Here is a 17,088-nt window from a genome sequence, read left to right as displayed (position 1 = left end):
TCTCAATTGATACTCCATCAATTCCTGAAGCCTTGTTTTTCACCAGTGCCTTCAGTGCAGCTTGGACTTCTTCCTTCAGTACAATCAGTTCCTGATCATATGCTACCTCTCGAAATGGTTGAACGTCGACTAATTCTTTTTGGTATAATGACTTTGTGTATTCCTTCCATCTTCTTTTGATGCTTTCTGTGTCATTTAATATTTTCCCCATAGAATCCCTCAGTATTGCAACTTGAGGCTTGAATTTTTTCTTCAGTTCTTTCAGCTTGAGAAATGCCAAGTGCGTTCTTCTCTTTTGGTTTTCTATCTCCAGCTCTTTGCACGTCATTATAATACTTTGTCTTCTCAAGCCACCCTTTGAAATCTTCTGTTCGGTTCTTTTACTTCACCATTTCTTCCTTTTGCTTAAGCTGCTTGACATTCGAGAGCAAAGTTCAGAGTCTCCTCTGACATCCATCTTGGTCTTTTCTTTCTTTCCTGTCTTTTCAATGACCTCTTGTTTTCTTCATGTATAATGTCCTTGATGTCATTGCACAACTCATCTGGTCTTCGGTCATCAGTGTTCAATGCGTCAGATCTATTCTTGAGATGGTCTTTAAATTCAGGTGGGATATACTCAAGGTTGTACTTTGGCTCTTGTGGACTTGCTCTGATTTTCCTCAGTTTCAACTTGAACTTGCATATGAGCAATTGATGATCTGTTCCACAGTCGGCCCCAATGATGGAGTCAATATTTGAACCCAAGGTTACTGGTTCCAAAGGCTGAGCTCTTGTGTTATACTTCCTAAAAATAAGACCCCAGAGAACCCACACTTCTAAGGGTATTACAGATCCAATAAAGGAATAATTATTGAGAAGGAAGAAGGAGAGAATTGTGTCTTGGAAACTAATGTAGAATAGAGGTTAAAAGAGGACAGAATCAGGGTGATGCTGCAGAGAGATCAAGTATATTGAAAGCTGAGAAGAAAGGCTATTGGATTTGGGAATTAACAGGCCATTGATGTCTTAGAAAAGTTCATCTCAGGGAGTGCTAGGAATAAAGTTGAGTTACACTATGTTCAGCAGAGAATGTTAGATAAGAAAATGAGTGTATAAATTTCTCTTTGAAGAAGTTTGTTGTTGAAGAGATTTGCATAAGAAAAAAGAAAAGAAAATTAATTGGAATTAATAAGCACTAACAAATCAAATCAGGAAAAGTCAGGACTTTTTCTTTGTTGTTTGCCAAGATTTTCTTCCTTTTGAGACACCAATAAAAATGATCTTTAATTTTTGCTTCTTGTATGGGTTTTTTTGAAATTCCACAGGCGCTGTTATTCTAATCAGCTGGTTTCTGATCGATATGTCATGCCAGAATATTTCATCCAACCAGGACATCTCTGTTGTGTAAGGATTTCTGAGGATAAGTGGTGGTATCGGGTCATTATCCATCAAGTCCTTGGGAAACAGGAAGTTGAAGTGTTCTATCCAGACTTTGGAAATATTGGAACCGTTCAGAAGTCCTCCCTGAGGTTTCTCAAGTGAGTTAAAAATTTTAATAATCACAATGGACAATTTAAATTTTGAATCATAATCCTTAAATTTATGGCATTGGGATCTCTCTTTTCTCTTCCCTTCCCTCCCTCCATCTTTCACTCCTATCCATCCATCTTCCTTCTTAGCACAGACTTGGCAAATGGTCACTTAGTTTCATAAATGATTATAACCTCTTTGTCTTCTTTCACATGACTGAATTTGAATGGACCATGAGACTAAATGTCCATCTCTTTTAAGAAAATGGAATAACTGAAATAAAGAAATGGATTAGATATTCTGTAAAATGCAGTTTTAAAAATATGATTTAATGTTTGTATATTTGATTATCTGTTTCAGATGCTGCTACACAAAGCTTCCAGCGCAGGCCATCCCTTGTTCTTTGGCTTGGGTGAGACCAGTAGAGGTATGTTTGCTTGTCTCCCATTCAATTAGCAAGCATTTCAGTGCTGCTTTCTATGTTCCAGGAATAATTCTGGGTTCTCAGATATAAAAATAAAACATGGAACTAGTCCTCAAAAGAAATCATTGTAGATATTTGAAAGATAGACATATAGACAAAAATTCCTATACCATGTTAATTTGCTATAATAGAGATTTTATAGTTAATGGTAGAGGTACAAAAAGGAGGCATGCTCATCTCTGTCCATGGTAATTGGGAAAGATCTCATAATAGAAGTACATTTAAGTGGAAGAGTAGCAATGTAACTGGACAAAAAAGTGAAGAAAGACATTGCAGGCAAAGGCAGAGTAACATAAAACATCTCAAATTTAAGTAGTTCTGTCTGGCTACAGAATATAGGATGGGTTGGATTGTGCACGTGGTAAATGACATCAGAGAAGTGGAAAGGAACCTAATGTGGAGATCTATGTTGAAGAGTCTGAACGTTGTCCTCTAGATGCTGGGACACAATCAAAGGGTATACATAGGGAACTGCTACAGTTAGATGTATGTTTCATAAAAGAATTCTCTAGTATTGTGGGAGCTGATTGGAGAAGAATGGAGCAGAAAACATTTTCATCCATATAGGTACATTTGTTTATGTAATTATAATTATAATTATCATATGCACTTAATTAGAATTATATATTCTTTTCCCTTTTCTCTTTACTGTATTTTTCAGATATTTTAAGGAATAGATACTCATTTTAGGATGAAAAACACATTTTTAAAAAGAATAATCCATTTACATATAAGCAATTGATGAATAATTTAGGTTAAACAGACAAAAAAATTGCATAATATGTATGGTGTGCATAATTAAAGAGTTCAAACTCCAAAACATTCCATTTAGAAATTTGGTCTGTGTGTTCTTCCAGTTTATTCTATTGGATATTGCAGGTGAGAGTTGTGTTGGGTTTTCAGAGTTACATAATAGTAATCATAGTATTTTACATTCTGCTTTTTTCACATAGCATTGTAGCATAAATACATTGATAAGTTATAACAGTTCAAAATTTTAATGGATTCAGTGTAACTTACTGAGTAAACGTGCATGATAGTTTAACAATTCCTTTATTGTTGAACATTGAATTTGCTTCTAATTTTTAATAGTATAATAATGTATGCAGTGTATGCTTTTTGTGTGCAAATCTGCATTCAAGATTGTTTTTTAGGGTGAATTTTATCCTTGACTAGGTTTCTTTTTACTACTTTGACCATCAGGATGCTTAGGGCTAAATTTGTGACCCACTTGTATCCAATATTCATTACTCTCATATCAGCCATATGGCTTCCATATTTTGTTCCTATCTTTGTTTTATTTTCTTCTTTACTTCTTAAACTCCTCCTGGTATTAGGGCCTTTGCCCATTCTCATAGCTGGAATAGCTTGTCAAAGTATTCTTGTGGTTGACTCCTTCTCATTCAATTCTAAGCCCAAATGTTATTTCCGAAAAAATGGCCTTGACCATCCAATTTAAGTATACTCTTCCACTTTAGTCATTCTTTGTCACCTTTTTTTGTTTGTTTGTTTAATCTTTATAATGCTTATCACTATCTGATATTATTTATTTGTTTACACATTTATTTCTTTCCACACAAGATTTAAGCCCCTGAGATCAGGGACATTGTCTTCTTTACCCAGATCAATATTTGACCCATAGTAGGTGCTCAATAATTTTTTTTTAATTAAATGAATGTGTCTCACCTTATTTATGTTTCTTTTTTATGATTTCAAAAATAACTAATGCATTTGATAATGGCAAAGTAACATGGTGGGACTAATATTTACATAGACAAAATCAAAAGCTGCTGAAAAAGCAGAAACCTGGAAGACAGGCCTGGTGCTTTGCTTACAAAGGCTACAGCCATTACAATACCCATGGAGCAAAGTCCTGCTCTAACACATATGGGGTCATCATGACAACTCATGATGGAATCTGGTTCAGTTTTTTGTTTATCCTTGAAAGTCAAATGGTAGTGAGTATACTGGGAATTTTCCAGCTTCTTTTCAGAGAGTACTCCCTAATCTACAGCCTTGCTGGCTTGAATTTAGAGGACAGATTGGGGCTGGTGGAATAGCTAGAAGTGAAGGAGAAAATACTTGAGCAGGGAGTCACACAGTGAATGAATTCCAAAATCAGTGGATACAATCTGTCTAATTGCTTTACTGACTACTAACTTCCACAGGCACTGGGAAGAGCCCAGTGGCTCTAGTGAAGAATCAACAGCTAGAATTCGAAGGAACTGGACAAAGATTTCAGTTGCTACTGACTGCAGGAAAGACAAAGTTTGAAATTTGAGTCCAGACAATTTAACTAACTCTTAAAGAAAAATGTCACTCTTCAGAAGAGCATAACAGAATACAAAATCTCCACAATATATTGATAATGTCTACTATCCTATTAAAAGTCGCTAGACATGCAAAGAAACAGGAAATTTTAACATACTCAAGGAAAAAAGTACCGTATTTTTACACAAATAATGCTCGTGTTATACTTTTCTTTGCCAGCTGTGCTCTCCCCCCACAAGGTATCTTTTACAGCAACATGTAAAATATAAGCATAACACACTTACAAAAGTACCTCGCAAGGGGGGCACAGTTGGTAAAAAATACGTATATATGTATATAAAACACGTTATTTGTGTAAAATTACGGTAGTTGATAAAAACTGACATTGAGATGACCCAGATGTTGCAGTTACCAGACAAAGACTTTTAAAGCAGCTATAATGAATATGTTCAAAGGCTGGAAGGAAGATGTACTTATAATTAATGATCATATAGGGAATTTCAGCGGAAAGACAGGCAATGTAAAAAATAAGTTGAAATTGTAGAGTTGTAAAATGAAAAAGCAAATGAAAATGTGCTAGATAGCCTTAGTAACAGATTTGGATATGACAGAAGAAAAAGCCTGTGAACTCAAAGATAGATCAAAAGAAATTATCCAAGCCAAAGAAGAGCGTAAAAATAAAGATTGAAAAGAAAATCAACAGAGACTTAGTAAATTGTGGGTAAATATTACACATTTCAATACGTGTATAATTGGGGTCCTAAAAAGAGACTAGGACAGAAAACATAAAGGCTGAAAATCTTCAAAATTTGGTGAATGATGTCAACATTCATCCAAGAAGCTCAACAAACTCCAAACAGGATAAATACAAAGAAAACCATACCTAGGCACATCATAAACAAACTGCCAAAATCCAAAGAGAAAATTTTGAAACCACCATAGGGGGAGAAAATAAAGAGGAACAATGATATAAACGATGGCTATCTTCCCATTAAATGGAATGACATTTTGAAATAAAAACTGAGATCATGCAAGTCCTCCTACTTTGTTCTTCTTTTTCAAGATTGCTTTGGGTATTTGGGGCTCCTTGCAGTTGCATATAAATTTGAGAATTAGCTTTTCCATTTCTGCAAAGAAGGCTGATGGAATTTTAATGGGGACTGCATCTTATCTGCAGATTGCTTTGGGTAGTATTGACATCTGAACAATATAAAGTCTTCTAATCAATAAACACAAAGTGTTCTACTTATTTAGGTCTTCTTTGATTTCTTTCAGTAGTGATTTATAGTTTTCAGTATACAAGTCTTTCACTTCCTTGGTTAGATTTATTCCTAGGCATTTTATTCTTTTAGATGCTATTGTAAATGGAATTTTTTTCCTTAATTTCCTTTCAGAACGCTCATTGCTAATGTATAGAAGCTGACTGATTTTTGTATTGACTTTGTATACTGCCACTTGGCTGAATTCATGTGTTAACTCTGGTAGCTTCCTTGTGGATTCTCGGGGGTTTTCTGTGTAAAAGATCACGTTATCTGCAAACAGAGATAGTTTTACGTCTTCCTTCCCCATTTGGATACCTTTTATTTCTTTTTCTTGCCTAATTGCTCAGACTAGGACTTCCAGTACAATTTTGATTAGCAGTGATAAGAGTGGGCATTTTTATTGCTTCCAGATCATAAGAAGAAAGCTCTCAGTGTTTTTTCTCCATTAAGTATGATGTTAGGTGTGGTTTTTCCAAAAATGTCCTTTATCATATTAAGGAATTTCCCTTCTGTTTTATAGCTTGCTGAGTTTTTTTTTTTTATCATGAAAGGGTATTGGATTTTGTCAAATGCTTCCTCGCATTGATTGACATGATCAAGTGGTTCTTTTCCATGTGTACTATTAATATGGTATATTACATTGATTGATTTTCTAATGTTGAACCACCCTTAAATTCCTGAGATAAATCCCACTTGATCATAATGTATTATCCTCTTAATATGCTTTTAGATTTGGTTCACTAGTATTTTGTTGAGGATTTTTGCATTTATATTCACAAAGGATATTATTGATCCATAGTTTTCTTGTGGTGTCTTTGACTGGCTTTGGTATCAAGGTTATGCTAGCCTCACAAATTGAGTTAGGAAGGGTTCCCTCCTCTTCTATTTTTTGGAAGATTTAAGAATGATTGGGGTTCTATAAATGCTTGGTAGAATTCCCTGGTGAAGCCATCTGGTCAATGACTTTTTTTTTTGGAGGGGGAGGAGGTTTCTGATTACTGATTACTAATTCATTTGTTGAGATCATCTACCTCAAAATGTACTATAAAACTACAGTAATCAAAACAGTCTGGTACTGGTATAATGACAGATACATTCGCCAATGGATAGAATTTGGAGTCCAAAACCCTGGTGGCATAGTGGTTAAGATTCAGCTACTAATCAAAAGGTCAGCAGTTCGAATCCATCAGGCACTCCTTGGAAACCCTATGGGACAGTTCTGCTCTGTCCAGTAGGGTCACTGTGAATGGAATCGACTCGATGGCAATGGGTTTGTTTTGTTTTAACAAACGTACATTTATGGTTAATTCATTTTTGACAAGGATGCTAAATCCATTCAATGGGTGAAGAGTAGCCTCTTTAATAAATGCTGATGAGACAACTGGATTTCCACATGCAAAAAAGTGAATTTAAACCCATATGTTGGGGCCCTGGTGGCACAGTGGTTAAGAGCTCAGCTGCTAACCAAAAGGGCAGTTCTCATCTACCAAGCATTGCTTGAAAACCCTATGGGGCAGTTCTGCTCTGTCCTATAGGGTCCCTATGAGTTGGAATCAACTCAATGGCAATCGGTTTTTTGGTTTTGGACCCATAACGTACACCATATACAAAAATCAGCCCCAAATGGATCAGGTACCTAAATATAAGAACTAAAGCCATAAAACTCTTAGAGAAAAATGTAGCAGTACTCCTTTGAGACCTAGTATTTAACAGTGGTTTCTTAGATCTGACAACAAAAGCACAAGCAACAAAAGATAAAATACACAAATGGGACTTCATCAAAATTAAAATCTTTTGCCCAGAAGAACCAGATGGTGCCTAGCTACTACCACCAACCACTCTGATAGGGATCACAATAGACAGTACCTGACAGAGCAAGAGAAAAATGTAGAACAAAATTTAAATTCACACACACAAAAAAGTCACATTTACTTATCCAACAGAGACTGGAAGAACCCTGGAGACTGTGGCCTCCAGACACCCTGCTAACTCAGAACTGAAGCCACTCCTGAAGTCCACCTTTTAGGCAAAAATTAGGTAGGCCTATAAAACAAACAATAACAGAAGTGAGGAAAGTGCTTCTTAGTTCCATCAAGTATACAAGACCAAATGGGCAACACCTGCCCAAAAGCAAAGATGAGAAGGCAGCAAGGGGCAGGAAAACTGGACGAATGGTCTCAGGGAACCTGGGGTAGAAAGGGGGAGAGTGCTAACACAATGCAGGGATTGCAACGAATGTCACAAAACAATTTGTGTATAAATTTTTAATGAGAATTTTGTGCTGTAAACTTTCACCTGAAGCACAGTAAAATTAAAAAAGAAAAAAAAGTTAAAAACTTTTGTACATCAAAGGACTTTATCATAGACAAAGTAAAGAGACAACCTACAGATTGGGAAAAAATGGAGAGGGAGGGAATTTATTAGTGGTTACCAGAGGAAGGAAGGAGGGAGGAAGAAGGAGTCATTTCTTATGCGGCAATGAATTTCCGTTAAGGGTGAAGGAAAAGTCTGAAACAAATAGTGGTGATGGTTGCACAGCATGAACATGATTAATATCACTGAATTGTACATGTGAAAAATGTTGAAATGGCAGGTGCCTCATTTTATATATATACATACATACATACTTGATCACGATAAACAAAAATATACCAAAAAAAAAAAAACAAACAAGATAATGTGTCACTAGCAATCTTAGCAATCTTGAAATACAAAAAATGCTACAAGAATTCCTTCCAGGTCTGAGGGGAAATGAAACCAGGTAGTACTCAAATCTACAGGAAAGAATGAACATTAAGCAAAATGGTTAATAGATGGGTCAGTATAAAAGACTATGTTTATTCTCCAAACATCTTTAAAAGGCATAGAACTTTTAACAGTAAAATCACGATACTGTATTTTGAAGTGTATAATGTGTAGTTGTAATATAGAGGTATCCCAAAAGTCTTAGTGTAGATTAAAGTTTTAATAACTTCAGAAGTATAAAGGCTACAAACTTCAAAGAACATCATTTGAAAGTTTAGTTTTTTAGTTCAATATATACTTGTTTAGTCTTGTGAATTTAGAGGAACAATTTTAAATTTTGTTTCAGTCAACATTTGCCAGTTGTATCAAAAATAAACCAAAAAACCAAACCCGTTGCCATCAGAGTTGATTTCAACTCATAGCGGCCCTACAGGACAGAGTAGAACTGCCCCGTAGAGTTTCCAAGGCTGTAAATCTTTATGGAAGCAGACTGCCACACCTTTCTCCCACAGCTTGGCTGATGGGTTCAAAATGCCAGCCTTTTGGTTAGCAGCCTAATACTTTAACCACTGTGCCACTGGGGCTCTTTTGGATCAAAAATACTGAAACAAAAATTAAAATACAATATTTATAGTATTATCATTTTCTGTTTTTTCTTGAAACTCTTTTGGTATTGTATTTTTCAAGAAATTAGTTTATTTAAACTATTTTATTGACATAAAATTGTGCATAATATTCTCTTGTCTTTTTACTGTCAGCATCCGTAGTGATGGGTCCTTTTACACTCCTAATGTTATTTGTACTCTCTCTCTTTTTGCATGATCAAAATTTGCCATTTTGATTAGCTTTTTCAAAGAACCGATTTTGGCTTTCTTGATCCTGTCTACTATAAGCGTGTTTTATATTTTAGTTTCCATCTTGTTTTAATTATTTCCTTATTTCTACTTTTTTTGGGCTTATTTTGTTATTTGTTATTCTTTCTCCAAACTCATGATATTTTCTAATTTGTTTTCCTTTCTTTTTTGACTCATATATAAGTTTATTAATTTAAAAATATGGGTTTTTCTAATTAACATTTTTGCTTTTGATTTCTAGTTTAAATGCACTGTGACCTGAGCTCATACTGTAGATAATATCACCCATCTGATATATGCGATTTCCTTTATGGACTAGTATATAGTCATTTTTTGTATATGATCATGTGTGCTTGATAAGTGTATATTCTGTAGCTGTTGTGTGCAGTATTCTATATATATCCATTGGTCAAGTTGATGGTGTGAAACTTTTTATCCGTACTGATTTTTCTGTGTTGCTTTTCTGTCAATTATTGAGAGAAGTGTGATTTTTTCCTATTTCTTCCTATAGTTCAGTCAGTTTTTTATTTGTTTACATTGAGGCTATGTTATTTAGGTGCATACAATATAAAAAGTGTTATAGCTTCCTGGCAAACTGAGTATTTTATTATTACAAATTTACCCTCTTTATCTCTAGTAATTTTTTGCCTTAAAACCTGGTTTGATTTTAAAACTCCATCACCCTCCATTTAGTTAATATTTTCCTGGAACATGTTTTCTCATCATTCTACTTTCAACTTTTCCATATCCTTATGTTTTAAATGTATCTTTTATGAATTGCACAAAGTTGTATCTCTAAACATCCAAGCTGAGGGAGCCAAGATGACGGAATAGACCGACGCTTCTGGCGAGCCCTCTTTACAACAAAGACCTGAAAAAACAAGTGAAATGAGTATGTTTGTGACAAGCTGGGAGCCCCGAGCATCAAAGCAAGCTTAGACAACAAACTGAGGGGCAGGGAGAGGAAGGGACCGTTCAGAAGTGGAGAAAAAATTACTGGACCTGAATCGCAGGGAGTCCTCAGCACCATTCCCGGAGCGGCAGCAGCAGCGGTGGCGGTGGGCTGGTACTAGCGTTCGGCCGCAGTTTCCTTAGGGAGAAGAAGCCAGCCACACAGCCCATTCACACCTCCGGAACCTGAGGAGAACGGCACTCTCAGCAAAAGCTAAGTGCTTGCATATATTTTACCATGCCCCCCCCCACCCCTAAGCAGGCTTCAGTGGCTGAGTCCCTGGGCCTGAGATAGACCCTGGTGAGCACCTAGAGCCATCCTCCCAGCCTTGGGGAAGGAAAAAGAAATGCAATTGGGGGGAAAAGATAATTTGCTAGCTCCATTAACTGGGGGAGCTCAGGACAGAAGCGGCTCCTGTCCAGGCATAAACCGTCCATGGACCTTGAGCACCTTTTCCTTCTGCATGGACCTGTGTGGGCCTATTTCGGGAGAATAGGCCCTTGCTGGCAGACTCCGACCATTTCAGCAGTGCGGTGGAGAGGTTGGTGTTTGACGTTTGACATTGCTTTGCCTATTAAACGAGGTCCTTACCTACCCTCATCAGGGACCTAAGGACTGGTAGCTCCACTCAGGTCACCTAGCCACCCCCGACAGGGGTCCAAAGATAACTGGTACCTCCCAGTCCTTACAACCCAAAAGTTTGGGTGCCCGTGGTCCCTCTGCAGAATCCACCCACCAGCATGCTCTAGGGAACAGATACGTGTTTCCCTCAGAGACACTTCGGGGTCAGTTCTCAGCCCCCTGCATTGTTCACAGAATGACTCCCTGCTGCAGTCAGATACTGGTATATACGCCAATCACCGCCCCTCTAAGACTGTAGGACAGAGCCTGTACCACACACTTGATGACCAGCTACCTGGAAACCTGAGCTAAATTCACACAAGAAAACTGAATGGACTCCTAGACTGATATACCTGATAGCAGCTCTAGCCAGCTGGGGGCAGGACACCAGAGCTCCAAAGGTGAAAATAATCAAGCTAGCTCACTCAACCAACCCATAGGGGTATACCAAAACAAAACAAAGCAACCAGCTATGACATAGTAAGCAAGCATAAACTAATACAATAACTTATAGATGGCTCAGAGACAACAGTCAATATCAAGTCACATAAAGAAACAGACCATGATCACCTCAATAAGCTCTCAAAACAAAGAATCCAGGGATCTTCTACATGAAAGCGCATTCCTGGAATTACCAGATACAGAATACAAAAGTTTAATATACAGAACCCTTCAGGAAAGAAATGAGGCAATATGCAGAAAAAGCCAAGGAACACACAGATAAAGCAACTGAAGAAATTAGGAAGATTAGTCAGGAACATAATGAAAAGTTTAATAAGCTGGAAAAATCCATAGACAGACAGCAATCAGAAATTCCAAAGACTAACAGTAAAATGACAGAATTAGACAACTCAATAGAATTTCAGAGGAACAGAATTGAGGAAGTAGAAGCTAGACCTTCTGAACTCGAAGATAAATCACTGGGCACTAATATATTCGACCCCCACGTGTCTGTCAGTTTGTCGTACTGTGGGGGCTTGTGTGTTGCTGTGATGCTGAAAGCTATGCCACCGGTATTCAGATACTAGCAGGGTCACCCATGGAGGACAGGTTTCAGCTGAGCTTCCAGATTAAGACAGACTAGGAAGAAGGACCCAGCAGTCTACTTCTGAAAAGTATTAGCCAGTGAAAACATGAATAGCAGCGGAACATTGTCTGATATAGTCCTGGAAGATGAGCCCCCCAGGTTCGAAGGCACTCCAAAGATGACTGGGGAAGAGCTGCCTCCTCAAAGTAGAGTTGACCTTAATGACGTGGTTCGAGTAAAGCTTTCAGGACCTTCATTTGCCGATGTGGCATGACTCAAAATGAGAAGAAACAGCTGCAAACATCCATTAATAATCGGAACCTGGAATGTACGAAGTATGAACCTAGGAAAACTGGAAATCGTCAAAAATGAAATGGAACATATAAACATCGATATACTAGGCATTGGTGAGCTGAAATGGACTGGTATTGGCCATTTTGAATCGGACAATCATATAGTCTACTGTGCTGGGAATGACAGCTCGAAGAGGAATAGTGTTGCATTTATCATCAAAAAGAACATTTCAAGATCTGTCCTGAAGTACAACGCAATCACTGATAGGTTACTATCCATATGCCTACAAGGAAGACCAGTTAATACGACTATTATTCAAATTTACGCACCAACCACTAGGGCCAAAGATTAAGAAATAGAAGATTTTTATCAGCTGCTACAGTCTGAAATTGATCGAATATGCAATCAAGGTGCGTTGATAATTACTGGTGATTGGAATGCAAAAGTTGGAAACAGAAGAAGGATCAGTAGCTGGAAAATATGGCCTTGATGATAGAAACAATGCTAGAGATCGAATGATAGAATTTTGCAAGACAAATGACTCCTTCATTGCACATACCTTCTTTGACCAACATAAACGGCGACTATACACATGGACCTCACCAGATGGAACACACAGAAATCAAATTGACTACATCTGTGGAGAGAGATGATGGAAAAGCTCAATATCATCAGTCAGAACAAGGCCAGGGGCCGACTGTGGAACAGACCATCAATTGCTCATATGCAAGTTCAAACTGAAACTGAAGAAAATCAGAGCAAGTCCACGAGAGCCAAAATATGACCTTCAGTATATCCCACCTGAATTTAGAGACCATCTCAAGAATAGTTTTGATGCATTGAGCACTAGTGATCACAGACCAGACGAGTTGTGCAATGACATCAAGGACATCATCCATGAGGAAAGCAAGAGGTCACTGAAAAGACAGGAAAGAAAAAAAAGACCAAGGTGAATGTCAGAGGAGACTCTGAAACTTGATCTTGAGTGTCGAGCAGCTAAAGCAAAAGGAAGAATTAATGAAGTAAAACAATTGAACAGAAGATTTCAAAGGGCCTCTTGAGAAGACAAAGTAAAGTATTATAATGACATGTGCAAAGAGCTGGAGATTGAAAACCAAAAGGGAAGAACACGCTTGGCTTTTCTCAAGCTGAAAGAACTGAAGAAAACACTCAAGACTCAAGTTGCAATAGTGAAGGATTCCACGTGGAAAATATTAAACGACGCAGGAAGCATCAAAAGAAGATGGAAGGAATACACAGAGTCGTTATACCAAAAAGAATTAGTCGATATTCAAACATTTCCAGAGGTGGCATATGTTCAGGAACTGATGGTACCGAAGGATGAAGTCCAAGCTGCTCTGAAGGCACTGGTGAAAAACAGGGCTCCAGGAATTGATGGAATATCAGTTGGGATGTTTCAACAGATGCAGCGCTGGAGGCGCTCACTCGTCTATGCCAAGAAATATGGAAGACAGCTCCCTGACCAACTGACTGGAAGAGATCCATATTTATGCCTATCCCCAAGAACGGTGATCCACCTGAATGTGGAAATTATAGAACAATATCATTAATATCACACGCAAGCAAAATTTTGCTGAAGATCATTCAAAAATGGCTGTAGCAGTATATCAACAGGTAACTGCCAGAAATCCAGGCTGGTTTCAGAAGAGGACATATAACCAGGGATATCATTGCTGATGTCAAATGGATCCTGGCTGAAAGCAGAGAATACCAGAAGGATGTTTAAAAAAAAAAAAAAAGTGCTTTTATTGACTATGCAAAGGCATTCGACTGTGTGGATCATAACAAACTATGGATAACACTGCGAAGAATGGGAATTCCAGAACACTTAATTGTGCTCATGAGGAACCTTTACATGGATCAAGAGGCAGTTGTTCGGACAGAACAAGGGGATACTGATTGGTTTAAAGTCAGGAAAGGTATGCGTCAGGGTTGTATTCTTTCACCATACCTATTCAGTCTGTATGCTGAACAAATAATCCAAGAAGCTGGACTATATGAAGAAGAATGGGGCGTCAGGATTGGAGGAAGACTAACAACCTGCATTATGCAGATGACACAACCTTGCTTGCTGAAAGTGAAGAGGACTTGAAGCACTTACTAATGAAGATCAAAGACCACAGCCTTCAGTATGGATTGCACCTCAACATGAAGAAAACAAAAATCCTCACAACTGGACCAGTGAGCAACATCCTGATAAATGGAGAAAACATTGAAGTTGTCAAGGATTTCATTTTACTTGGATCCACAATCAACAGCCATGGAAGCAGCAGTCAAGAAATCAAAAGACGCATTGCATTGGGCAAATCTGCTGCAAAGGACCTCTTCAAAGTGTTGAAGAGCAAAGATGTCACTCTGAAGACTAAGGTGCGCCTGACGCAAGCCATGGTATTTTCAATTGCATCATATGCATGTGAAAGCTGGATGATGAATAAGGAAGACCGAAGAAGAGTTGACGCCTTTGAATTGTGGTGCTGGCAAAGAATATTGAATATACCATGGACTGCCAAAAGAACGAACAAATCTGTTTTGGAAGAAGTGCAGCCAGAATGCTCCTTAGAGGCAAGGATGGTGAGACTGCGTCTTACATACTTTGGACATGTTGTCAGGAGGGATCAGTCCCTGGAGAAGGACATCATGCTTGGCAGAGTACAGGGTCAGCGGAAAAGAGGAAGATCCTCCACAAGGTGGATTGACACAGTGGCTGCAACAATGAGCTCAAGCATAATGATTGTAAGGATGGTGCAGGACCAGGCAGTGTTTCGTTCTGTTGTGCATAGGGTCGTTATGAGTCGGAACCGACTCGATGGCACCTAACAACAACAACAAACGATATATTTGAAGAAAAATCAGATAAAAGAATTTTTAAAAATGAAGAAACCTTAAGAATCATGTGGGACTCTATCAAGAGAAATAACCTACGAGTGACTGGAGTACCAGAACAGGGAGGGATAACAGAAAATACAGAGAAAATTGTTGAAGATTTGTTGGCAGAAAACTTCCCTGATATTGTGAAAGATGAGAAGATATCTATCCAAGATGCTCGTCAAACTCCACGTAAGGTAGATCTTAAAAGAAAGTCACCAAGACATATCATAATTAAGCTTGCCAAAACCAGAGATAAAGAGACAATCATAAGAACAGCGAGGGATAAACGAAAAGTCACCTACAAAGGACAGCCAATAAGAATAAGCTCGGACTACTCGGCAGAAACCATGCAGGCAAGAAGGCAATGGGATGATATATTTAAAAAATTGAAGGAAAAAAATTGCCTGCCAAGAATCATATAGCCATCAAAACCATCTCTTAAATATGAAGGTGAAATTAAGACATTTTCAGATAAACACAAGTTGAGGGAATTCGTAAAAACCAAACCAAAACTACAAGAAATACTGAAGGGAGTTCTTTGGTTAGAAAATCAATAATATCAATCAACCCAATACCAGAACACTGGGCAGAACAACCAGAAGACAACCCAAACAGGGAAATCCAAAAAACAAAGCAAGATTGTTTAAAAAAAAAAAAAAGCCCAAAACAGGGTAACAATGATGTTATTATATAAAAGAAGACAACATTAAAATAATAAAGAGGGACTAAGAAATGTAGTCATACACCTTCCATATGGAGACGAAAATACGGTGATACAAAGAAATAAAACACAATAAAAATTATTTAAAAAAAAAAAATCCAAGCTGATACCTTTTGTCTTTCAACTGGAACATTTAGTCCAATTATATTTATTATAATAACTGATATATTTGGGTTTAAATATGTCTTTTTTTGTGTGCATACTATCTGGCATGCATATTCTTCTCATCTTGAATGCCTTCTTTTGAAAAGATTTTTTTATCTTTCCATTTTTATCAGTTTAGAAATAATACACTATATTATTTTAGTGATCACCTGAGGAATTACAACATGTATATGTATAACAATGCAAATTGACATTAGAGCACTCTAGCTTCTTTAACCTCTTTATTTGACTTATTTTTGTTGTGTAATTAATGTTATAGTTTTTAGCCCCTTAAGAAATTGACTGCAAAGATAATAATGTCCGTTTAATTTTAATTACATATTTCTTAGTTTCTTAGTTTTTCATCCCTTCTCACTGCTCAAACCGTTTATCTGTGATCATTTTCCTTCTATTTGAACTGTATTATTTAGAATTTGTGTCATGGATTGAATTGTATCCCTCCAAAATATGTGTCAACTTGGCTAGGCCATGATACCCAGTATTGTGTAGTTGTCCTCCATTTTGTGATCTGATTATCCTCCATTTTGTGATGTGTTGTAAATCCTAGCCTCAATGCCTGTGGGTATGGTTCCATTTGGGAGCAAGCTGTCTGTTATGTAAATGAGGCAGGATTAGGTTATGTTAATGAGAATTAGGATGGGAGGCAGGACCCTTACTCACGTCACAGCCCTGATCTGATATAAAGGAAGTTTCCCTGGCACGTGGCCTGCAAGAGATAAAAGGAGAGACAAGCGAGCAGAGAGAGCAGGACCTACTACCACCAAGAAAGAGGACCCAGGAATGGAGTGTGTCCTTTGGACCTGAGGTCCCAGCACTAAGAACCTCCTATACCCAGGGGAAGACTGATACCAAAACACATGGAGATTTCCAATGAAAGCCAGGCCCACAGATTTTGAAAGGAGACAAGGACCTTCCGCAAGAGCCAACACAGAGAGAAACGCTTCCCCTAGAGTTGGCACCCTGAATTTGAACTTCTTTCCTTCTTAACTGTGAGAGAATAAATTTCTGTTTATTAAAACCATCCACTTGTGGTATTTCTGTTATAGCAGCACTAGATAAGTAAGACAGTTTCCTTAGGGTTTGCTAACAGCCAAATTAGTTATGCTTATCTGAAAATACCGTTATTTTGCCCTTATTCTTGAAAGATATATTCACTAGGGGTAGAATTTTAGGTTGGCAGTGATATCTTCGGCACATTGAGGATGTCATTACACTGGCTTCTGGTTTTCCTTACTGCTTTTGAGAAGTCACCTGCATATTCCTTTGAAGGCAAAGTCCTTTTTGTCTCTAGCTG

At 37.7% G+C, this 17,088-nt stretch overlaps 1 protein-coding gene across 2 annotated transcripts in view; it reads left to right on the top strand.

Annotated features, from left to right (window-relative positions):
- TDRD5 (tudor domain containing 5) overlaps positions 1–17,088 on the top strand; it is a 101,916-nt gene that overhangs the window by 52,615 nt on the left and 32,213 nt on the right. For both annotated transcript variants that reach the window (XM_003410865.3, XM_003410866.4), the window contains exons 9-10: positions 1,305–1,517; positions 1,870–1,936. In XM_003410865.3, coding sequence (XP_003410913.1) covers positions 1,305–1,517; positions 1,870–1,936 — 280 coding nt within the window. The remainder of the gene's footprint in view (positions 1–1,304; positions 1,518–1,869; positions 1,937–17,088) is intronic.

This window comes from Loxodonta africana, chromosome 25 (assembly GCF_030014295.1).
Source record: "Loxodonta africana isolate mLoxAfr1 chromosome 25, mLoxAfr1.hap2, whole genome shotgun sequence".
In the NCBI taxonomy this organism is placed as follows: domain Eukaryota; kingdom Metazoa; phylum Chordata; class Mammalia; order Proboscidea; family Elephantidae; genus Loxodonta; species Loxodonta africana.
Note: the sequence above shows the minus strand (reverse complement) of the source record. Positions and strands in the feature narration are given on the sequence as shown.